This window comes from Cyrtonyx montezumae, unplaced genomic scaffold (genome assembly GCF_038088225.1).
Source record: "Cyrtonyx montezumae isolate F1298 unplaced genomic scaffold, pur_monq_1.0 scaffold_16, whole genome shotgun sequence".
Lineage (NCBI taxonomy): Eukaryota > Metazoa > Chordata > Aves > Galliformes > Odontophoridae > Cyrtonyx > Cyrtonyx montezumae.
The window spans coordinates 11,064,543-11,090,623 of NW_027071892.1; the positions used below are offsets into that span (position 1 = coordinate 11,064,543).

A 26,081-nucleotide genomic window follows, 5' to 3' on the forward strand; every position below is an offset into this window, starting at 1 on the left:
CAAATCAGAGCAGAAGAATGATTATCTGCTAACTGCAGCAAGCTCAGGGAGAACAAACATTCAACATCTAAAAAAAAAGAAAAGAAAAACAGCAGTGAGTGAAGAACTGTGTCAGAACTACTGAACAACTGACTCAGAGCTTAATGGCAACCAGCCTTTAGAGGCCAGTTAAACTATAAACATATCTTTTGAAAGGTCTATATGGCAATGTGATGGCAAGAAAAAAGCTCATCAAGAAAATTAAATACATCAAAATGTAGCATAGAATAAAATATTTGCTTTGCCCTCCCTTCAGAGCAGTGTAACTTAAAGCTCAGTGAGATCTTGCATGAGCTGCACAGAAACATAAGACTTGCAGTGAGAATGCTGTGCAGATGGCATCCTTAAAGAACAAGAGGTACTCCCACCAAACTGACAAAATCAAATTCACACCCGCAGCCGTCCTTTCCCCCCAATATCACACCATATGCTGCCTACAAGTTCTTACCCTTCCTCAAAACAGATTTCACAGATTAATAACTGAAGGAGTAAGGTAACTGCCAATGAAGTTTAATACACCCAGATATATTAATATGCACAAATTGTTGTTGATGAACTGGCACAGAGCTATTCCAGCAATCCATGACACACGAACCATGCCACATGCTGTTTATGCACAGCACTAGTTTTGGTATATGCTGCATCTAAAACCCAGCTTTGGGAGCAGATAGGAAAGAACAGAAAGGAAGGTTATAGTAAATATAATCCAACAGTGATACATAAAACAACAAATCTGAGTTGGAGACGCTGGCCTCAGTGAAAACAGCTTGCTCTCTAATGACACAGAGTTAAGCAAGGTAAATACAGCAGCAAACCAGAAGCTTTTTGTTTCTCCCATCAGTTTTTAACAGGAACAAAAGTATCTCCTCATGCTAAGGGTATTTCTCTGCCCATGACAACACACACACAGTAGCCAGTATAGCTATGTTGGTTAATTCTGAACTTCCTCATTCAGCTCTTGATTTAGAGATTACAGCACTACCTTTGCACTGACTGCAGCACTGCAGAGCAAGCATATACCTTCCATTTCAAGGAAGGCTTTGTTTTTACAAGGATTACTGCTCGATACTGGCTGCATTCAAGGAAACAGGAGGCATACCTGCTGACCTCTGGACTGCTGGAGGACAGGGGAGGCAGATGCAGAAAGCCAAGCATATTTAACATCTGTTTTTCTGTAAATAATTCATTATTTTGATTATTTCTTTTCAACAGATAAATACTAGAAAGATATGCCCTGGTAACTTATTTATAACACCCACCCTCACCTTTAAGTAAAGATATGTTGTTCAGAGTGCTATAAGCTACAATTGGGGTCTTCTTGGTAAGAAACCTCCATTCCCATTAATAAAGGTTTAAGGACATAATGACAAGCGACTAGTATTCACTGCATTCTTCATGTTAAAGGTCTACAGTGTTTTGACACTGTGCTGAAGTTACATAACGACAGTGAAAAAAAGCACAGCACAGAAGAAAGTTCACTGCTGTACCACCAAAGAGAGGTAACAGACAAATAAGTGAGTCAGCAAATATTTTACACTAAAATGGAACCAGCATAAAGGAGGGGGAGTTTCTGTGTTCCTACCCACCTGCATCCAGAAATGAAGAAGCTGCATCTGAAGAGGTGCAAAAATGATTTTAGAAAGCCAGACTGCAATATTGCCTGTGAAATAAGAGTGATGTGTACGGATCTGTTACAACTACGGGTTTGAAACATCCAGAGGAAGAAAATCAGGTTTGAGTTATAAGTTTGGAACGTGATCCAAGTCCTGGATCAAGAACTGTCTTCCAAGGAATTTCGTACTGTGAACACAGAACGTAGATTTCTTTGTCTCAAATCCCCAGGAGCCACCTACAGTTACAAAATCTGTGTGAGTAACAAGTACGGGAGTTCTCCAAGAAGGAGCAACAGGAAAATTCAACCCAAATTCCAATCTTCACAGTTTTAGCTTGGTACTGCTGTCTTCACGGGCTGAACTGGAAGCAAATATTCAGCAATTTCAATTCCAACTTTTCAAACATTACTTCACCTGCAACATTCTGTATTACTGCAACTACACACATATGCCCGTACTTCCATGTCTCACTGATTTTATTCCCCTACTAACAAAATACACAACAGGCTTTACAAGGGAAAAAGTCAAAACATTTACATTTTCAAGAATTCTTTAAAACACGTATTAAAAACCACTATTCCTCAGCCAACAAATACACAAGGGTTCTACTCAGCCTGCTGTTCTGCTGTCAGCTAAACCACTCCCACATAAAGACAAACTAAAACCTTGAAGAACCCTGAGACGAAGGTTTTCCTCCAGCACACACTTAGCACATCCCTGCTAAAGCTGGTTTCAGTGCCAACCTATCACCAGGCGCACACATCAAGGTAGCTTCTCAGAACTGTATTTGACACTCTGTTAATCTTTACTGGAAAGAAAACACATAGGATTCATTTCTGTACACAAACATCCCAAAAACCAAAGTATCTTACTTCTAAGAGCTGGTAGGAATGCTCCTCATCTACATTAGTGAAGTCTGATAGCTTCTTCAGCAACCCAGACGCTGCTGCAACAAGGGTTGATTGAAAAAATGGTGGTAGGCCCAACAATGGTCCAAACCAGTCACGTTTCCTTGAATTCCTCACTCCCATTGCCATTACTGCTGCCTGGTTTTCCCCAGGAAAAAAAGATTATGTGTCAACTGCTTTGTGCTTCCCCTTGCTGCAGCATCCTTCACTTGTAAGCAGGATGACAGCCTTGGGACAAAAAGTTCTCTGTAAAAGGAATCAGTATCCACCCTTCTCTAATATTTACAAGCTGAAAAACATGCCCTACAAGTTTTAGCTACTCTCCAGTCTTCAGGAAACAAAAAAAACCAATAGGATAAATTTTATGTTTACCTCCAAAGTTGTCCTTTTTTTTTTTTTTTAGTCCTGAGAAGGACTGCAGACAAAAGCTGAAAACAAAGAGCCATAAACCTTGAAGCAATCCGTATACACTACAGCATGAATGGTATGCCAACATAGACACCAACTTCAGCTTTGTAATGCTGATTTAAAAGGAATATGAATAATGGCTTAATAATTAGTTTGGAAAAAAAAAATCAACAACTAAATGAGCAATAGTAGAATCCTCTGCAGGGTACCACTAGTACTAACTTCTAAAAGGAGCTGCTCTGCCTTCTTCATATTGACTAATAACAAGCCAGCAAAGTTGGTTCTCTGTTTAAAACATACTTCCAGGCTTACTCTAAATGCCAGTCCAACAGCATTTTGTCTTCATTGGTTTTCCTGGAAGGTGAGTGAAAGGACAGCTCGGATGCTGCGTGGCTGCTGCCTACATGGGCTGAAGCATCTCTGCTTTGGGCCAGCAGCTCTGAAAGCCTCAACACAGGAGAACTCTGCTCTTGCCAAAGCATGGCCAACAAAAAGCACAATGCTGTCTGCTAGGATAATGAACTGCACAGCCTGAGTGAATGCCCAGGAGAGGCTGGGATCACATGGCTGGAATTAAGGGATCGAATACACAAGGGTGAAATGAAAGGAAAGGGCGGTCCCCTGATGAAAGAAAGCTGTTTTCCCCAGCTGTAACATCTTCACCCCCAGTGGTATCAGAGAGAGAGATACAGCTAGTTCTTTTGCTTAAAGAAAAGCATCAACATGGAGGGAAGGAGGAGAGAAAAGACCAAAGTCTTTAGCAACACTCTCATGAGAAATGGTTCTTAGGATTTGGTTCTCTCAACATTCACTAAAAAGCATGCCCCACAAAAACAGTGACACGACAACACAACATGAACAAGAAATGCATTCGCTGAAATATACCACATACATCCATTCTGAAAGAGGGCCTAACATTTACCACATCGTGAGAACATACAAGGTAAGAAAAAAAAACCAAAATAAAGCCATGTTTGTTCCTCAGGGAAGCTAGTCTGGGACCAAATGAGCATTCTCAGAGCACTCTTCATTAGTAATCGCTTCCAACATGAAGGTGAGACGATGTTTTGTGTAAGTAAAGTTTCTGCAAGTAAAATCTGCTCACTCCAAGTAGGCAAACACCGCATGGACTTCAGTGACAGCACGGCATCCCTAAACTTACTCCAAAGCAATTAAGTCATGGATAGCTCAGTCTATGACTGCAGCAGAGACAAGCCACACAAAGTCATGCTACAGATGCACAATGACTTGCCACCTGGCATTAGCTTTGGGAATTAGGTGACATGCAATCAAATGACTATCAATACATGAAAGGCTATTTCTTTTTCGAGGGAGAGAAAGATTTATACTTAATCTTGCTGAACAGGCAAACTTTGAAAGCCCCACAAGACATCCTGAACGCAAATCTCTACAACCCACTGCATAAATCACAACTTACACTTCAGAGTCCTTGAGAGATTCACCATTGCCTCTAATTTTTCCTAAAATCCCACTCAAGGTGCATTTTTCATGGCCCTGATTTCAAACATAAACCCAGTACTGCTTACAAAGCAATAATTTACTTTTAAGTTCGTCAAAAAACTGTTACTGCTTACAGAACTCAGAAGGATGACAAAGTGCTTCTAGAGAACCAGAAGTATTTTCCAAGCCTCCCTGCTGGGCCTCCCTTGCCATCCTGATGCAGGGGCTCTGCTGCAGTATTTATTCCCATCGTGCTGCTGTCACATCCCACTGCTCCATGCTGCACAGCTGCAGGAAACCACCTGCTCCTACAATGTGGTTGTTGGTTTTTGCAATCTCCCCCATGTCTCCCATTCATTCTGAAAAGGATTTGCTCACTCTTCTGTAAAGGCTATATCCTCTGCCTTCCTGCAGCACTGCAAATGGCAATCCCAGGTGGCTTCTGCTAATTACCCATGAGCCTTGGGAGTCTAATTCATCCCATTGTTAATGTACCAATTTCTAGCCACGTAGTCACTTCATATGCTAATGAGAGACCAGCTGATCCCAAGTTCATACTGTACTCAGGAGATCTCATCTTCTGGGGGTACTAATGACAACTGAGGAAGACTGGCTTTTGAAAGTTGTGCCTGATACTGTACTACTTTCACTTCAAGGCTGACTCCATAATAAAGAACTTGCTTGTGAACTCAAGCTGGATCATCATCCTCAATTACTGGGAACAGATTCTTCACAGGAGACAGAAAAATCAGATCTTACTTTCATGCTATTAGAAACTAACGTAACAGTTGTTTAGTCTAAGTTTTATATGATTCTCCATATAAAAATTTTGGTGTTTATAGGACATCTGAAACAACAACTTCAATCCAAAATCAAGAGGAGTATTTTTGTGCAGATAAGTCTCGGCCACAATGCATTACTGCTGCTGAAAACAACACACAGTGCCTTTACAAAATTTCTCCTTTCCACTCTCCCTCTGCACTCCTCACAATACTCCATCACTTCACCCAAAAATGGCTGTGCCAGCACCAGGGACGAAGGCAGCATGGGTCACCAGAAGGTGTAAGAATGGTAGCAGAATCCGCTCAAGACAAAGAGCACATCCTAAGTTATAGTAAGAGCAGATCATACACTCTTCTTGAATATCTTTCAATAAGGAAGTTGTGCATTTCAAGTCTGATAGGACACGATGCGTGCACGGTTAATATCCACCCCATATAAGGATTCTACATCATGGCTTTTAGGATGTTCAGTGTTTCCTCTTGGATAAGAATAAATTCCAACAAGTCACTTTTAAAACACTAAGATGCAACACAGGGGCAGTTCTCTGTCTAGAATCCAAAATGAAGCAATCAGCACAGCTCCTGTGGCCTGCACAGCAGTGCCTGACATGAGTTTTCACCTGAAGAGCAATTTACTCAATTGTAAAACAGTGATTTCAGCAAAGTTGACCAACGTATCTTCTTGCTAGGTGGGAAAATATCTACAAGAGGGAAATGCATGATGTTTTTAAAAAGAACCCAGCAGGATTTATAACACCTTTTCTTCCCTTCTCCAAGAAGTTTCACACTCTCACATACATGGAAACATTCCAATCAAAATCATAAGCCAGAAGTTTTGTACATTATTTCCTCTAAATGAACTACCAGTTCAATCCTCCATTATAACACACACATTTCATCACCAAGTATTCTTCAGGCAGATTTTATTGTGCCAGAGAAAGACAAATCCTGCAGCTGTACAGAGTTCAAGCAGCTCAGAATAGCAGCACACACAACCAAGCTCACTGAGGTGCACTGTGAGATTTCTAGAAATCTAGTATTAAAAAAATGACTTTGTGTACAAGGAAAGTTATGCCACTGAGCAGTACATTCACCTAAATAAATGTCATGTAAACACAGAAAAACTGCAACAGAATGTATTATATCTCTCGAGTACGTTCTAGACACGATTAACATCAATTTTGATATACGTTATTATTAGAGCTAGAAATCCCATGCAAGATCTTCATAACAAGCACATTCTTCCTTTTATGTCATGTTTTGTCAGGGTTTCAGAGTCCCACCTCCAGTTGTTACAGTAATACACTTGCCTTCTACAGACACTGAAATCACTATCGGCAAAAAAATATTTCAGAGGGTTATCAATGAGCCACTGAAACATGCTGCCACCTGACTGCCCTCAGTGCATCTCTGGATATTATGACAGAAAAATAAAGTAAACACCCCTGGTCTTCCTTTAATATAATCTCATAGAAAGCCCTTTACATGTAAAAGGTAGCTGGTTATGCTTTAACTTTTTTGTAAACAGACGTGCAACGCTCACAGATGGCTACTAACATGATCTTCATTTTCAGAATCAATAATTGGACATGATGCCTATTCTCTGAATCACTTACCTACCTCAGAAGATTATCTGGATTCACTAGTATCTGCTATGGAACTGATAAAACTTGATGTCAAAAGAATTGAGTATTAGAAAAAGAAAAATGAGCATGTCCAGATAATTGCAGCATTTCAGCCTGCATACAGGCTCTTCACTGATCTGAAACTGCAAACAGACAAGTCAGCATGAGGAAAGCTAAGGGAAAGTATTCTGAAGCAGACATATATTTAGCACCAGGTTAGATGGAAAGAAAAGGCTCAAGGACAATGGCAGGTCTTTTCTTCCTTCAGCTAAACCTCCAATGTATTTTTGTGAAAGAAAGCTAGTCCTTTGCTTTTAACCGTAGCCCAAAACTGCATTATGTCTCCTGGGTGCTTTGATTTTTTTCTCTTTCTAAATCTCAGCACATAGACAGCTCCAGGGCTCAGTAGGAGAAATTATTAAAAGCATGCCTGCAGAAGTAAAGAGATCAGTCATTTTCCTTATCCCTATCCCCTGTGTTTTATGAGCACTCCCCCACCCAGTGTTGTATGAGATTTCACGCAACCAGACACGTCCTTTTTAAACAGACTGAAAAATTTAAAGTCCTTTACAAGCAAGCATAGCATTCTTTCAAACTGCAAAGAGAAACAACACAAATGTGCTTCAATTCCTCAGAAAGGTCACACTCACCTTCAGAATTCTATCAAGCAAACTTTTTTCTTTTTGTCCTGAGCAGTTCTATCATTTAAGTAGTTTTCAGCCATCTTTACAAAATACACTGCAGCTTCCCAGAACACAAAATGCTACTGTGAATGTGATACAAGCAATCTCTGCCTTGTTATTTTTTTCTCCAAGCTGTTTAATAAAACACCTGGACTTTGGAAGCTTCAAATATACTTCCTGATCCACTACTGCAAATGCACACATCTTCACTTTAAAATTAACAAGCTATCTACAATTTCAACTTACAAACTGTACTCAGTCTTTTTTTTTATTGTTTTTAAATGAACATTAGTGCACTTTAGATTATAACTTTCAGCATTAGAAATACAGCATTGGAAAGCTGTACTGATTACATTCAGTGTATTTTGACTACAGCAGATATGTTGAAATGCCATCAATTCTGATTAGAACATAGTTAAAAAATTAGGAAAAAAACTTTTTGCCATTTTCTACGTGCACTTTCATCTTTAAAATGGTATCATGCACTGAACAGGACAGGAAAATGTCCAATAACCCGTGACTTGTCAAGAAATTGATTCTCTACTTGCCCAATTAAATAACAGAAAAAAACCCGGAAAATACTATTCATTTTCATCACTCTTATGCAAATACTCTCCAGACATAACATTGGCATATTTCAGTGTTCTTTGCTCCAAACTACTGAACTCTAAACATTAAGTACTGACATGCATTTGAAAACTGCCATTTGACACACGCTGAAGAACAAATTACATCATTTCAGAGTCAACAGAAAATCAGAGATCCCATTTAGAGTTTAAAACACAAAGCAGAAAGATGTCACTCCGCTTACTCAGTCAGCCAAAAGCACATTTACCAAGATGCTCCTATAATTAAGGATACATCTGAACTAGAGGATTTCATTTTCATACATCTACATGGGATCTGATGAAGTCTGGCTTGAGATAATATCATTAATCTCTGTTAAAAGTCTTTAACTGCATACTGTCAAAAATTTATTGCTTTGCTGCTGTTGCAGATGAACTACCACCAGGAGCAGAAGTGACAGAGCAGACGCTCTTTTACATGTGAAAAAGGTGATATAAAATAATCAGATAACTTAAGTTCTGGGTAAAAGCGTTCATGGAAAAATGACAACATTTTGAAAGTTCAAGTGGCTGAGTACCAGTTTCAGAAGGGATTTCTAGAACTTACCTATGGTGCAGTTTGTGGTTATTTTTCTCCGCTTGGGGTTGTGTCGTAGCAATTCTAACTCTCGTTTGGTTGGCTCCCACGTTGAATACTTCTCTCCAATGCCTGAGCACATGAAAAGAAATTTTCAGGAAGTTGTTTAGTAAAAGTATTAAAAACCATGTTCAAGTTAAAACTTTCAACATACTGTCCATTAAGTTAGAGTCAATCTGTGTACAAGAGTCTGGTTGCTTAATTAAAAAACAAGTTTGGAAGGAGTGCAACCAACCCTTCAAAGCCCAGATAAGTTTGCCAATATTAGACAACTATCCTTTGAGTTTAAAAAAATAAATAAATAAAGTAACACTTCAGCACAACAGCAAAACCACTGTTACTCAAAAAAAAAAAAATCCATTACTTTTTGTGCTCAGAGGATGACAGCACCACCAATGATTTTATAAGAAGATAATGGCTAGCCATGAAATCTCATCAGCAAACTCTGACGTGTTATTAAATATATCACAGCTGAGCCAACTTAATGGACAGATACAATCATAATCTTTACAGTATTGGTGAGCAGCAGAAATTAGTAGTTCAGGTATACTGAACAGTATATTCTCCTAGTACCTGTCTTATGATGTACTATGACTAAGCTCTTAGGCAGCACTGGATATCAGCAAGTTCTAGTACTCAATATTCACTTTGTGACATAGGTAATACCTAAAATTCTGGTTTGCATTAGGTTTAAAACCAACAAACCAACAACCAATCAACCCAAACTTTCCAAATGCTCAACTACCCCTTTTTTTATGAACTGCAGCTGTTATCTGTCAGAATTCCCTTTAAAAATTAAGGCTGTATTTCCAATACGGTGCTCAAAAGAAGCTGCAGTAGAAATGAGTCAGTGAAGCATTGCAGAAAGTGTATTAGAAGTAAGCAGAGTTGTGTTCAGTGAAAATCTGATATGAGAAAAACACAACAGGAAAGACTCATGTGCTGACCAGTTAAGTACTGTTGCAGCGCCTTGTGCAGCACTGAGAAATTGCTATGCAATGTCAGTTATAGTGAGTCACAAAAGCATCTGTGCATTAAAAATAAAGAATAATAAGATGACAAGCAATCTATTCTAAAACTGAGGATTAAAGTCAATTAAGAGTTATTTTTCATGGAATGCATGGAGCAGAAGCACTGCTGCGCTACAGAAAATAAATTATAAATCATACATATGAAAAGTAGAAAATATAGCTAGAGGCTTACACATTCTGCATAATATACATTAAATTTTAATAGCTCTTTGATCTTCGTTTTCAGCAATAGCTATGCTTGTCAGAACCTACCCACCCAAAACTGTTCAATTCATAGTTACTACTGACCCTCCAGGTTCTAGCAATAAAAAGTCTCATTTTTGGATTCCTGAGGACAAGAAAATTTGTATTTACATGGATGCACCCCTTTACTTTATTTGATTCAACAATACGTTATGCAAGAAGCATAGGAAAAAATACCAGAATTATACAGTCCCTTTCCTTTATCCAAGGTTCAGCATCAAGCTACACACCCAGGAAAACAGAAAAGGAACTAATTACTGCGTAACAGATAGACGAGATCAAACAGTCACAGTGCTCTGAATACACTACGTAGTACAAATAGGCAAACACTGAATGAAGCAACTCCAGAGATGCACATATGGGCAGTTCACGTATGTCAGAACGCTGGCTTCCACTAAGTTTTGTATTGGATGCCTTCAGCAACCTGATCATATTTGCAATATTCCCCTAGGAATTTATATAAATTGGTCTGTATAAAATCTCAAAATCATCTCCAACACCTTGTTAGCACCAGCCATGGCACCAGCCAACTATAATTTGATTCCTGTGTTCAGTTTCCCCATAGCTTAATTATGCCCCAAACTGGTGTCGCCTGATAGCAAGATGACATCTCATAAACGAGATCTCATAAAATAATTGAAGCAAACACACAAACAGAACTTTCAGATATGCTGAAATCCTGGGTGTTGTTTTTTTTGGTTTTTGCTTTTTTCTTAAGAGGAAAAAAACCAACACCTGGAAACACACGTGCGCTTCACTGAAAGCATGCAACAGTCCCACACATCAGTCAGACTGCTCAAAGATATTTCCATATATTTCTATATAATTATATGGTTTAAATGCTTATACAGGATGGCAACCAAAGCATTTCATGAGAGCTACTCTTCAAGTAAAGTTAAACACGGCGAGCTGCACTGCTGGGCAGAATTCTGGACAAATAGAACACTATTCAGTTAAAATTAATGAGATCAACACAGAAACCATGTACAGTTAATGCCACAAGAAACACAGCACAGAACAGACAGAACACTTTCTTACAGAAGCCTTCCAATAGAAAGAGCACAAGTCAGAAACTTAACAATAAAAAGAAGATTTGTTCTGCTTCTGCTGAACAGAGTCTATAATGTTTGAAAATTCTGGGGGGGGAAAAGCAAAACCAGATCCACTTACTAAGGATGGGTCAGTGTTTAAAAGTTAGAAAAAACAGCAGTAATAAAGTTTTAGTAAGGTCCACAAACATGCCAAAAACTCCAATACAAATTACCCTCAAGATTTGCAAAACATGCACAGGTTACTATTCAAACTAAAGGAAAGTAGCGTTACTGGAGTTAAGTTCTTCATTTTAAAAACAGTGCTATAAAATGACCAGAGATTCAAGTTAGCGTGTGAAATCTCCAACTGAAAATTAATATTATTAGGCCAATTAATATTATTAGGCCAAATACTGTTTCTCATTTTTCAGAGAATTTATCACACATGGATGAGTGAAGATGATGACAAGATCCAATTTATAAAACCCACAATTTTGCAAGTAATATTAACAGAGATTGTTTAGTTTCCTATCCTTCAGCAAATCCCACTTCATCCCCACCCAAAAAGCCAGATGCTGAATGGAATGAAGGGCTCCATGTATTCTCACCTCCCTCATTAATAAAGAATATTGAGTAAGAAGAAAAAAAAAAGTAGAGTTGCAACTTGTTCAAGGTTACATGATATAACCCTGAACTACAGGCATGCTTGTGAAATCATCAAGCTAAGAGTTAACATTACAAAGAGTATGAAATGAATTCCATGATATTTGGGGTTTTTCTTAAAGTTTCTTCTCCAGGCATCATGTTGTTATGTGAACATCCAGTAAAGTTTACATTCGCACCCTCCAAGCACCATGGGTAGAAACTTGGAAATGTACAACATCAGTATTGCACTAATCTTGTCATTCTGTTTAGAGGAAGGAAGGTTTCTTCTCACTTCATACTTGATCATTTTTCAGATACAAGGAAATGGATTGAATTAATGGAGAAAGATGGACGTAATTTTCTGCTACTTCTTGTGTAGCTATTCCTTTTGCAATCCTCAGATAAATTTGCTGAGAAACAGATGCACAATGCAAAGCCACAATACACAAGTTCCTAAGCCACAGTTTTAAAGACAGACACATACTCCAGCAATCTAAAACAAATTGCAGCCCTCTTCTTCCTTCTGTCTCTTCACTGGTCGTTACAGATCTGTTCTCTGAGCGCAGAAGATGCGATGTACATACTGGTATAAACATGCATCCAAATATAGGCGTGTATGTATGTATACATACACACACTCTTCACCACAACCCTGCAAAGCCAGGAGGACACAGCAAGCCACCATGCAGCCAGCTGTTACCTCAGAACACAGGCAGGAGTGCACTGGAGGAGAAAACAGCTCTATCTTGGTCCAAAATGAACCAACGTTCATCACAGTTAAGAAAACATTCTCTGAATGTACACATTCAGAAGTAAGGAACGGGGCGGCCTCCGTCTTCAGAGGCATTGTATGCAAGAGCTATCCTGTTGCGGCCAGCGAGCTTGTGACCCAAGACAACAGATCTTAAGAAAAGTTTGAAGGAGCTTTCAGAAGAGGCACAATGCCTAAACACAAGGTCTAAAACCACATCTCTGCTGTGTTTTGCTTCAGAAGAAACACCTTGTGTGATGGCATTTTATTCTGTATCTTCTTGAGAGCTTGCTGGCAACATCACTGTCCTTCCTCCCTCTGCCTGCACTCCTTCAAAATGCAGAATCAACAGAAAGCAGAATGCCATCTGTAGTAGGAACCAAGGAAAGGCACCTGTACTTTTGATAGGCCATCAGAAAAGCTCTTGTTAATATGATGTTAGTTGCTATTTTTAAAATTGGAAACGAGATTAAGAATGGTTTGAAGTCATATCAGCCCTTACTAAGGCTGTCACATTGAAACAGGATGCCGTGGATTCACTAAGAGACATTTCTAGACAATTGTTGCCTGTCTTTAAAGGTAGACTTTTCCACTTTAAGAAAACATACCCCTAGAGGCCACTGGAAATGGAAGATGACAAGCTACTACAACTGATGCTTTAGATCTACTCAGTTTGAGACAAACGCTACTTCCTTCTGCTTCCAAAAAAAGGAAGAAAACACTTGGTTTGGAGTAGTTCTGTCAAGGGAAGGGCACATGAAATTAAGTCTGCTGTAACTATTCACCCACTGGAACATATCCAAACAAGAGGAAAACAATTTGCATGATAAAATTGGCACAACTGTGATTCATGTCTAAAATGGCAGGATAATCAGCAAAGGGACGCTTGTTAGTGAAGTGCGTCGCCAGCCCACGCCTCTTACCTGTCATTGTACACTGGTAGTGAGAAACCACTGTTGGGGTGAAGGCTAAAAAAGAAAAAATTAGGGAAAGCAAACTGAATAATAAAACAAATGTGTGTACATATATTTGTGTGTAAATATTTCTACATAGATACTGTGCGTGTACTGTGAAAGCACAGGTGAGCAAGTAAGCTGGCACTGTGAGGGGAACAGACCTCTTGCCTCTAACACCTACAGCAGCCTAAAGGAGCAGATGGTTACATTTTCTACCTACTACAGACCTGACTGGTATTATGCAAGTTTTGCAGGATTAATGTTAGGTTTATAGATATATATATATTTTTTTTGCAATTAAAAATAATTTTACTACTAGTAGGTGTGGCGCACACGTTTAAAAACTAACAGCAACTCCTGGAAAGTACTATCTAAATCTCTTTCTCCCATGACCAGCTATTTCTAAAGCTCTTTGTTCCCCTTACTTTGCTTTGCCATTGACAAATGGGAGGGACAGGTATGATAAAAAACAGAAACAAGAAATTCAGGCAGGAAAACCAAACCTTGTAATTTCCAAGCTTTTCGTTGTTCTTCTTTGGCAATTTGTTCCATGTCTTTGTCGTATATGTAATCTTGACACATAAAGCAGTATATACCCCCATACAAAAGGTCTATGGCTGCAAAACAGAAGGGAAGTTGGGAGAAGAGAAAGAAGACGTGAGTTCATAAACTAACACGTTTTACAAGCAGGCTTTCATCAGGCACTCTGTCTTCCACATAATCCACAAGAAAGTATCTGTACCTTGGAATCTGTGTGGAAAAAGAAAAAAGAAATGGGAAACATTTCCAATTACTCTATGAGTTAATTAAATGGCTTCTGGCACAGCAACACAAAGCATAGGCTGTCTCAAAGTTGTTTGTAATTCACAATACACTCTTCAAACCTAAGTAACCAAAAGGCATCATCACATGCTGCTACACACTAGTACTGTGTTATAATCTTAAGATTTGGTTTATCAGTTTGAACCATCTTTTCCTAGCATAATTTCTACTCAAAGCCTCTCAGATTGTGGGAAAGCACCTATTTAAAACCCAAATGAAAACTCCAACAGGAGACAGCACTGAAAATAGAAAGGTAGTTGTCCCTGAGCATCTGCCTTGTCTAAAGTGCTCCATTTTAAAATGGACATTTGAACACTGAGCAATGTTACAAGTATTTTCCTTTCACAACCCTAAACAAAAGAAAGCCAATAAACAAAATAAAGCAGCTAACAAGGAAATGACCTTTTGCTTGAAGATAGACCAAGGGAGGAGTAAAGTGTGAATTAATCATCCCAAACTGCTGATTTCTCAGTACACTGAAACAGAAAAAAAAGCCACAATCAAAGTAAAATAACAACAACCATCACAACCTACATGTAGCAGACAGATGAAAACCACATTCCCTTCAGAGTGCATGCTCCATTTATTTTATTTCTACACTCTTTTTATTTCTGGATAAATAATATTATGAAAATAATCTCACTACAGACTTGCTTTAAACAAAGGAAACCACTGCCACATTAGGTGGCCTGCGAGAAACAGCCCTGAAGTACTCTGAAGTCATAAATAAGCAAAACCACATGCCCTGCAGCAGGAATTCCACAGCCAGGGCCACCAGGCTAACAGAGGTCTATCTCCATCCTGCTGCTCCCGGCCAGCACTCATCATGCTGTGCCCTACTGGAGCCATACGTGTGCCATGTCCTGCTGTAGGCTGTGCCTGCTGGTAGCAGCAGACCCCAGCAACTTCAGCAGAGGTGAATTAGAAGTTGCAGAGGCATCAGCAGTGGGCTCTGCTTAGTGCTCCAACTTTTCACTTCAGCAGTAAAATTAAGCTTGATAAGGTTTCTTTCTAGCTACTTCTCACTCACTGTTCACTCTGAAGAGTCAGAATGTCACTGTGTCTGTCATCTTGCTTATCCATTTCTTTATTTTAGCCTTCTGCTTTATTTGGACCACTGTTTGTGGAAGAAGCTAAGGACTGGTTGCGTAATGTCAAACACCACAGTCTCCACCCAGCTATCTGGAGGATCGAATGAACTTTAACAGAATATCACAAAAGTGAAGGACCTCAGTTGTGCTGGAGAGTGATAACAGAACAAAATCACAATTAAGCTGCCCAGTATTACAGAGTCATAACATTAAATCCATTATCTAACGTACTACCAGTCAAGCACAGCTATCATGAAGCAAAGTATTGTTCTCAATACAAAAATCAAATATTGTCCTCTGTATTTTTGAAAGACAACCTTGCCCAATGAAATTAAAAAAATAAAAAGGCTGCAATATTAGATTCTAGCATAATATTAGATAAATAGGGCACTCTGTGAGCACTGATACATTCAATCTGCCATCAGAATGGGCAGTCATACCTCATGCTTTCTTATTTTTCCAAACTTTGTAGATTTATGCATGTTGAGAGCTGAACGTCAGGATGAAACTCAACAAGAGATCACCTTACATAAGCCACTTATTCAGAGCTGAGTGAATTTCTGGTGTAAATCAGAAAGTTTAACACAAACACTGGCTGAGTAAAAGCTGTAATTGTCTGCTGCCTGATTAAGGACCCTTGAGAAAAATGTCCTCTCTTCAGCATACTTATGTGAACAATACAGCTGTATATATGCCAACACTTTTTATGTCATTAAAAGGATTGCGATAGGTTTCGGACAAATTACCTCAAGCACCAATAAAGAGGAGGTTATACAGGCCTGACTGCAACGCAGAGGAACGGCAGGAATTTCTAATGAAAGACAAAAAACAGCTGCTCATTTTCAGGACCCTTAGAAACTTTACCAGGAGATCTTTTTTTCTAAGTTTTTTTTTCCCTCAAATCAGCATAACCTAATTCTCCAAACCAGATTTTTTGACTAGAAATCTAGTTTAAAAAAAAAAATCCCAATACTTAAGTATGCAAATAGACATAAATTTTCTTATTTGCATTAATATTTGGGATCACAATATTAACATGAACAGGCCTCAAATTCTTGAGAGGTTTGGGAACTACTGACCTAGAAACAGCACCTCGATGTTTCCGATTAAATCGCTGCCAGCTCTGCCGTGGTGCCCCATATTCCTCACCATGAATGTCCCTTTCACCGGGCTGCTCCACGGTGGCTGCCTCTCCAACCTCCCAGCTATCTGCTTTCCTACCACCACCACCACTTCTACCTCTCTCTGAACACCAGAAACAACTCAGGAGTTTCAGGATACTTTTAGACCATTTTATTTTCTCCCAAAACCCAAAAAGTTCTTCTCACTGTATTTTAATTCCACTTCGGATTAAGACTCATACACAACTGCTGAGAGACTGTAAAAGTAAGGTATGTATCCAATAGATATGTTTTCTTTTCTTTCATAGGAAAGAACCAGAAGAAGCTTAAAAGAATCACCATGTCATGCTGCTAAACTGTATTATTCTGCACTCCTGATTCAGGAATTTGAAACACCTTCGCGTAGGTCATTGGTAAAGTAACTGAAAAGACCTTTTGCAAAATACCATTTTTCTTTGCTTTCATACCTTCTATACTGACAACATGCTGCCATTTAATTTTAGAGTCATTTCTGTCATATCTCTTCTTATATAAAACTCTAAACAGCTGCAAAAATAAAAAAAAGTCAAAAATTGCAGTTTAAAAATGAAGGAATCAATCTGAAGAAGAATCAGAGAACACAGGAATGAGAGAAACTTTATCAACTGGTGCAAGTGGCAAGAAGTTCCAGAAGGCACCAACTCAGAGGTGAAAGCTGCAATTTAGACAACAAAAGGTCTTCAGCCTCTCCATCTGGGAACCATGTAAAGTGCTTGAAGCTCGAGTGCTTTGCCAGACATACCCACCGATGTCCTTCTGAGCAATGGTGACACCAGAGATAGCGGGAACAAGAGAACAACAGGTAAACAAGCAGGTAACACTGGGTGCACATGCACAACCTACCCGACTGAGAAATGTCTATGCTCAGTTTTTGAAAGACCCAACGCTGTGTGGCTGAACACGGCATGTTTCACTATAACGTACCTTCCATGAGATGACCTATTTGTGATCCACACTCTGCTATCATTCTTGGAATAACAGTTTCAAGGAAGGACAACAAATCACACAGCAACACAGAACTCTGCTCAGGGAATTACTAAATTCACACCTTTATTTTAGTGTATTACCTAGACTAAAATTAATTCTGCTAGGAGTTTCTGTGACTTAGTTGTGGCATGTTATCAAGCTCAAATCAACACATGCATATTCTCTACAAGAAACTGCATATTGCATTAAATTCCTAACCCAACGGAAGTATTAACTGCAGTGATGGCACTAACAAAGCCTGTGCAATGCAGAATATTAAAAAAACTCAACACATACAGCAGGATCTTACCTCACCTACCTTCACTATGCCCACAATTCAAGGAGTACATTTAAACAAGTACAGTATTATTAGCAAGGAGAGCACAGGTATTGCTAGAGAGTCAGGATGTGCCTAATTTATATTGCTCAGGGAAGCAGAGATAACAAGGGTTGTATTTTTAAGAACACTTTGGAGTATGATCCTGAAGGCTCCTGAAACATAAAGCAGTTAGCTGCAAAAGTGTTGCTTCCAGTGCTCAGACACAGCTGCTACAGCTGAAATCTATGATATTTCTTAGAGCTGTGATTAAGCGTGCAACTCCTGCTAGTCTCCATGGAGACTGATGTTGGCTCAGCAAAAAGTCACCAAGTGTTTTAAAATAATTCCTGTTCATTTTGAAATTTCTAAGCACTTAACCCGTTTTTGCCTATTAGATGTTATTTTCCCCAATGAAAACTGCAGCAGTGAAAGCAACAAAAAGTACGAGCAGAACTATGCATTTTTACAGCTCATTTCACATGCAGCTGGAAGTTAAACACCAAAACATACATTAAAAAAATAAAAAAGGAAACTCTGGAGCTAGAAATCAAGCAGGCAGCTGTATTATCTTCACATTACAGGCATTTGTGCACTACATACTTCACAGTTAACCACAAACTAATAGTCCCTTGGAATGGGATCACACTGTACTCTGTTTTGGCTTGTACCATCAGCTTTTGACATAAAGGCTGTGCATCTTTTGCTAAGTATCTTCTCTGACGTATTCTTAATTATGTAGCACTAAAATAACTACAACAGCCTTCAAGCAAGAGCGCATCCTTCTCAAAGCACTCCACTGTCCAGGTTCTGTTTTTCCATTCAAGGCAACAGGAGACACTTTGCTATAGCAGATCTCAGCAGATTCTACCTTGCACAAAAGTCAGCATAGAAGAATTTTGACTTCCCAAATACATAGCTAAAATAGCAGCACACTACACATACAATTAATGGTTCTTTCAAAAGAGTTTTCCTTAAATATAGTAGGCTTAAAAATACTACAGTGTTTACACAGTAGCTACAGATAAACAGGCAAATACTTTATAATGGCCTCAATTTAGAACTGTATATATTTTTTTATCCCTATGTGTGGCCGTATGCTTAAAGGGCAGTATTTTTTTTTCTCTCATATGCATATTCTACCTAAGGATTTTTGAATTTTCCTGGAGTAAAACCTATAAGAATCTTACTAGACAAATCTGTACTTCTGCTCTGGTAAAGATTCCCAAACCACCTAACCTCAATAACGGAGATCAAAAGCTCTTTGAGATTATATCTCATAAAAAGTGATAAGAAGCATCAAATAGGTTTTTTTCATTGGGTTTGGGGTGTTCTTTCTTTCCTGGAGCATAAGCACATTGACCTATTGCTTTTTCTAGCATTTCTAAACCAAGTTACCTCCCACTTCCAACCCTCACTCTTTCTATTATGGCGAGCAACACCACAATCACTGCAAAGAAGAAAATCCAAAGAACAGCTAATGCTGAATGGGACCTGTGAGGTTACCTTGTCCTGTTCCATCAGGGCCATCCAGAGCAGACCGCCCAGACCCATGTCCAGATGGCATCTGAGTATCTCCAGGGAGATAGGCAGTACTGTTTTCCACTATTAAATCTTAAGCTATAGTGCTACAAAGCCTATATTTTTCTTTTTGCACACACGAGGGAAGAAAATTTGCTGGTTTAAGTCATCTTTTTCATAAATAGGAAGTTTATCTCTCTGTTTCTTAAGCCTGGAATTCCACAGCACTACTGGCCTTCTGTAGCACCTCTATCTTCATGGAAAACTAAGACAGCTTGTTCCATGAGTGATTAGGGCTAAGTGAAATGAGAATGTGGCCACAACAGTAGATGGACATTCATTCCATGACGTAATACCTTTTTTGTCTGTATCACTCTACCAAGAATGTACTTTCACTTGAAAAGAAATGTTGATCAAGCAAACTTTGATTCAACTGTAGTCCTGATAAAAGCAAACATATATCCACCTCAAGATAACAAGAATTTCAATAAAACTGTCACCATTCTGCATTACAAAAGAAATATTAATAGGAAAAAATCTTAAGGATTCTGCTATGATGTACTACTGATTCTGAGCACTTCTGAACAGCCCTATGCAACCAGAACATCTTTTTATGTACCATTTTTGTAATATTATGAACTTGCAGCACACATGAAATGCACATTTTTTTTCCTGATCTTATTTCCCCTATATCCCAATAAACATTTCATTAAAAGTGTTCTACATAGTGTGCCCTACTCCCCTCATCTTTCATGAAGATCTTAGTCTACTACACTTAAGGACAAGCAGTTGAATGAAATTTCTTCAAATGAAACAGTATTCGGGGCAGCGAGTTTCCAAAGGGTGAGTAAATGACAATGAGAAGCCTTTATGACAAGATGTGAAAGCCTACCAAAGGTTCAACCCTCCCCTTATACATATAGCTTACTGCACATGGTGAAAATGAGCTTCATCTCTAGACAGCAGCAGCAGTTTTTAACCTTAAATTATAAATTTACTTTCTAATACCAGTAGACTTTGAAGGGCGTGCAACTACGCACCAAGTATGTCAACGTACCAAGTAAGCAAACACATGCCTGTGTGATTTGTTTATCACCTTTACAGCCATAACTGCTAGGTGTTAAATCTCCAAGCAACTCCAAATAAAATTTAAAATAGAAGTTGCATCTTTCTGGCAACTCTGAAATACCACTAAGATCAAGAATAGTATTTCAACTTTTCCTTCCAAAGTGGGATGAGTGGGGGGGGGGGGGGTGGAGGAAAAACAGCTTACCTAAATTGTGTCGCTTTGTCTTTGCGTGCTCGTGAATATGTTTCTTCGTGAAACAGCCAAAGAAGACACAGTAGAGGCAAGAGTGGAGTCTGTTCAGGTGGGCACCACACATATGACAAATGCACGACTTTGCCTGAAATAGACAGACAGACAACATGAACAACAGGAAAGTGTATCCAAGTGCATCTAAACGGGTACAGATCCAGCTGCTGGCTTTGTCTTTACTCAGTATCTTTTGAACAGTGAAGGAGAGGAAAACAGTTCTGTGACAAAAACACCAAGTAAGGAATTAACAGAGAAAACTCTTAAGCTGATCCAATATATTTCTAAATTCTGACAGAGAGCAGGTCGCCTCTAAGAGCAGACAGCTGAACCAGTTACAGCTCTCAGAGCTTAATGGACACTCCAAGCAGAGGTAACAGGCACTGCTTCCCCAGGATACAATCCTGCCACTCCCTCGCTCCACCTCTGCATTTCTGGCACCAGACAACCCCAGCATCAGCACAGAGACCTGCACAGCTGTGTGCTCAAGCCGGGAAGCAGATGTGCTGGTCCAGATCTACTACCCCTCCTGGGCACCCTGCAGCACTGGCTCCCTGAGTCTGACTGCTCCCAAGGGAACCAGAATAGGAACTACAGGGATGGCAGTTTGTGTGATGTTCCTTTGAAGTAAGTGCATAAACCTGACAGGAGAGCTTTTCCTAAGATGACAATACATTCTAAAAAGTAGGGTCTAAAGAAAACAATGAAGAAGATCGCACAGATTTTCTGGCTCTCATCATATTCAAAGCTATCCTTAAGCCAAAAAACACCAAAAGCTTTTTCTTGGCATTCAATTCAGGTGCTGCAACAGATCCTCTACAAAATTACTCTATCCAGAGACTTAGGAGAATTTGGGGGATGAGCCTTCTGTTCAGCAGCACCAAAAATAATTCAAGTCCAAACCATCCCACTAGAAGGCGCAGACAGGAGAAGTCCCTCACAGCAAATCCTCCTGCACTCAGACAACTGCATTCGAGTATATTAAGAGTAACTGATCTTCTTTAACAACTCAGAACTATAAATATCTCTGCTCAATACAGAATTGCATGAAAAAAATAAAATCAGAACGTACTGAACATTAAACTACAATTTATCAACCCAGGCAACATACTTAATCCAAGACAAACCCCAACGTTCTTCAGCAGTATTTGCACAGTCTGCCACAACTTAAAATTAGTGCTGAATAAATGATGCACAACACTGTTTTGTAGACTGGCTTCTTCCAGAATATTCATGGCTTTTAAAAGTAAACAAAAACAAACTCTGCTGCAATATGCTGTGCTGGGAGCTCCATCTCAAACTTCTACCAATTAAGATTTAAGTTCTGAATTCGACACGCTCTGCGCCCAAAGTTCTCCTCCTCAGCAGTTGGATGAAAATAGATCCGTTGATTAAAAACTCCACACACCTACAGGAGGAAATATTTTAAAGGAGGACCAAAAAAAAAAAAAAAGAAAAGAAAATATCACCAGCAGAAGCACAAATTCCATCTTTAGAAAACATGCAGCAGAGCTGTCAAACTGTTGCCTAACGTTTGTTCTGTGGCTGCAAAAGCTAAATAGGAGCAGCCTATCTGTTAAGATTGCTGCTATGACAACAACTCGAGCCGACTCGCTGCTTCACTTAGCCTGCTAAAAATAAGAATTTTAGCATTACATGCGTTGTAAACAGATGACTTAAGTGTGTAAAAATTGATTGTTTCAGGCAAAAAAGGCAGCAACTCTCGGGACATCAATTTTCATTCAAATGAAAATTAATTTTTACACACATGCGTTAAACTTTAAGTGGTTAATTAAAAGTTCAATGGCTTGTTTAAAGGAACCTATTTCACCCGTGTCCTCTACTTGCTCAGAACAGCTCAAGACTCTTTTTCCAAAATTGTAAGAAAACGTTAAGGCAACAAGGAAAGAAATCAATACCAAAAACCTTAGCAGATATTTTTAATAAGATTAGCTGTCTCCTTTTCATCCCTGTGTGCTTTTAAACAATTTGCTAAGTTAAAGACAAAGCTTCCGCTCCCCCTTTCCCCCAAATAATCAAATTACTGTGTTTCATAATACTCCCACCCCACTCACATCTCTTGAGGCCACAGTCTGACTAAGATGAAACAGAATACTGCAAATGAGTAATCACAATCAGCCGGATCCATAAAGTCACAGGTTTGCCTTAAAACAAAGCCTCAACTTCTTCAGAAAGCAAACCAGGCCTCGCTCATGGCCTGATGCTACAAGGACCAACCAGTGATACAGGAAAGACCCAGCCACAGATGGCTTGTGGGGCAGCTCAGAACCCCTCCCTAAAGGGCAACCAGCTCATGATAATGCTCACAGATCTGCAAGAAGTGATTTAAAAAAGCAGCCGGCATTAGTAGGTCAGATAACTAGACTGCTGACACTTCAAGCCTCTCCAAATTGCCAGAGCAGCTTAATATTAGTTTACTCTCCTACCATCCAAATAGTGGTGGAAAAAAGCAGACACCCTCAAACTGCTTCACCCTGGAAGCTCTGTGTTTGACAGCCTCAGCCCTCAAGCTTGTTCTCTGGGTCAGTGCAGGCTTCACCTCCAGTGAGGTCACACTGGGCATAAGGTGTACAGAAACCTACAAAGCTGTTGGAACTTCATATAGTATCAGCTCCTCAAACCCACAAACAGCATTTTGAATAGCAACACACTATTTCTGCAAAGCAAACTGTGCAGAAAAAAATTGGACATACGTAAACCTTGGCTATTGCATATCACTCCTCTGTATTTCCAGCTACTCTAGAAGTAGCTTTAGAAGCTCAGCTTTTATTGCAAATGAAAGGAAAAGATTTATAAATATGACAAGACAGCATGAGGCTTGGGAGGTTAAAAGATCTTAAGGAAGGTGTAGCACACCATACGTGCTCATAAGCAAAGCAGAAAAACATACTTTTCAGCTAATGTAGGAGCAGTTAACACATTGCTGATACACCAAGCCATGGATCCCTACAAGTGCTATTATCATATCCAAGTGCTCATGCTGAAGCACAACTACTGGGAAAGTAAAAACTTCCTCAGGGAAACCTATTTCATTTCCCTACCTTTGGGGGAAATGAAGTCAGTGCTTGTGCAAAACAGGATGTTTACAACATGTGGGAAGAGAAAGCCAATATTAACAAACTGTGATCGAATTTGCCTTACGACACTGATACCAGCTCTTAGTCCCAGTTTACTTCAAGACTCAGTCTCCTCAGGCAGGCATGTCACTGACCCATGGTCCATCAATTAATATGGTACCTGGGATATTTCAAACATTTAAATGTTCAGAGCTCTTAGATTCCAGGAAACAGAAATGAGGGATTGATTCTGCACTTCTCTGTGGTATGGCATATAGATCACTCCTCCACACAGTGATAGGATGATTCAGAGTTACCCTGAGTAAGCACACATTTCTGACACTTTGGCATTCAATAAACTAAGAAAATATATATCAGCTTCAGTATTGTTCTCTCACTTCCTGCAGCTAAGTCTTAATCTGATATCGTCTGATTGGAAATGACATTTTAATATTCCATCAGTACATACGCTGTTTCCAATCTCACTAAGGTCTTAACAAAACGTTTACTAGCAGCAGCAAAGCAGCAAGTTATATTTTGTGGGTTTAACAAGTGTTCAGGAAGTCACCTCACCAAGGCCAAATATGGGTGTTTGTTTTTTTGTTATTCCAAACAATTATTTAGATCTCTTAGAGGAGCAGAAAAAGACAGTTAACTATTTCATCTCTGTTCAATAGCCACCATCGAATACAAGGTGCTGCTGAGCACTGCTGCATTCGCTGGCATCTGGCAGAGCAGACAGAAGATGCCTTCCCATCCCACGAACAGGAAGACTGGCTCCAACCACCTCCACACAAGTTTCAACACGGACACAGCAATTGAGAATTCAAAATGAAAAAGCTGAAATGTTTAAGCAACAGCACAGCTCTCAAGTATAAACAAAAATATTCCATATACCGTGATGACTGTGTGAGCAGTTTGCTATCCTCGGGTAGGTTAAATGCAAGGCTAGTTCTGACACAACACTCTTCTGCCTATAGGTGGGAAAAACTGAAAGAGAGAAACCATGTGCTGCTGAACCTACCACAAAGGATGCCAAAGAGCCATTAGCAAACCTTCTTCTCTCTTTCTTCCAAACTGATGAAACTTTTTCATTACACATTAAGATGCTGCATCCCAGCAAAGGCACAAGCTACCTCCCTGCTGGTAAGGCAAACTATTTGAGCATTAAACTTCACTGCTTCCTTTGACCTTGGGACCATTTATTTATCCTATTTTCACCCCGATACTGAAAATAGTTTGCAAAATACTGCTGCCAGAGGAAAAAAATGACAAAAAAAGAAACCCATTAAGTATTTTCTGCACTCTTTACTTCCTGTTCTTTTTATTTGTTTGTTTGTTGCTGTTGTTTTCTTTAATTCTGATGGTATTTTTTAAGCATTTTCATCATTTTGGGTTTTTCTTCCCCTTATCTTCATGGAAGAAACATTAGCAACCACACAAGGGAAAGAATACGAAGCATTGGAGGTCAATAGCAGAGGACTTTGAATGATCAGCTTAATTAGTTATGTTTTTTTTTTTTTCTCTTTTAGTCTAAAGGATTTAGAAGAATGCTAATCCTGTTCCTTTTTTAGTTGCATTTTTTGGACTTGACAAATCATCATTTCCTCATCTGGCAACGACAAGGCTGTGCTAAGTGTTCTGCAGTGCTCTGATGCCAGGCTGATGAATCCTCTGGGGGGAATGGAACTCCATCCTAACGAACAGGCAGCGACAGCCACCTTCCTCAGGAGTGATGCTGGGCCACAACTGCATGGTTAGCCCACCAGGAAGCAAACAGATGCAGCAGATCAACATTCCAACTGGACCAGGATCCCCAGACAGAAATCACAATGGTAGAAGTGCAGGGAGGGAAGATAGAAATCTGAAGAAGCTCATTAGCTGCTTCCAGTTCCTGAAGCTTGTTTCTTTCCAAATGTAAAATGAACCACAATATGACTGTGAGAGCCTGGCAGTATTTTGTCTAGGACCTTCAGATCCTCCTGCCCAAAGGGTGGGGGTGACGACAAGAGGTAGGATGCTTTTAAGAGTTAGCTGAGCATGAGAAAAGTAAAAAAAAAAAAATTCATGGTGCAAAGCAGGAACATTAATCCAAGGACAAAACATGGGAACACGAAGGTAAATCCTTAAAGTTGACAAGCTATAGGCAACAAGGGGGCTGCTTCACAGCCAACAGAAAAGAGACCATCTGTAGAATTATCTTCTAAGCAAATCCACTAATGCAATAACATTCAGAGCAGTTCTGAAATGTCTTCTGAAATAACATTATCTATTGCACTGAAAGATTACAAGTCTGGATTAAGTAACTGAAGAAACTTTCATGAATCTGATACCACCCCAGTGTCCAATGACTTATGAACCAACAGCCAAACCATCAACTTTTCTTCTCCATAAAACAGGAATGAGTAAGACAGAACAGCTCCAGAACACAAAC

The 26,081-nt window shown here is 39.4% G+C and overlaps 2 protein-coding genes across 3 annotated transcripts in view; one reads left to right on the top strand and one right to left on the bottom strand.

Moving 5' to 3' along the window:
• Positions 1-26,081, top strand: part of TNFRSF13B (TNF receptor superfamily member 13B) — a 159,624-nt gene that overhangs the window by 39,550 nt on the left and 93,993 nt on the right. The window lies entirely within an intron of this gene.
• The window catches only part of USP22 (ubiquitin specific peptidase 22), an 88,632-nt gene that overhangs the window by 33,570 nt on the left and 28,981 nt on the right, over positions 1-26,081 (bottom strand). Inside the window, exons 2-5 of one of the 2 annotated variants that reach the window (XM_065732844.1) lie at positions 20,529-20,661; positions 13,883-13,996; positions 13,347-13,391; positions 8,693-8,794 (exon numbers count right to left, since the gene is read on the bottom strand). In XM_065732844.1, the coding sequence (XP_065588916.1) occupies positions 8,693-8,794; positions 13,347-13,391; positions 13,883-13,996; positions 20,529-20,661 (394 nt within the window). The remainder of the gene's footprint in view (positions 1-8,692; positions 8,795-13,346; positions 13,392-13,882; positions 13,997-20,528; positions 20,662-26,081) is intronic. The other variant, XM_065732845.1, reaches the window with a different exon arrangement.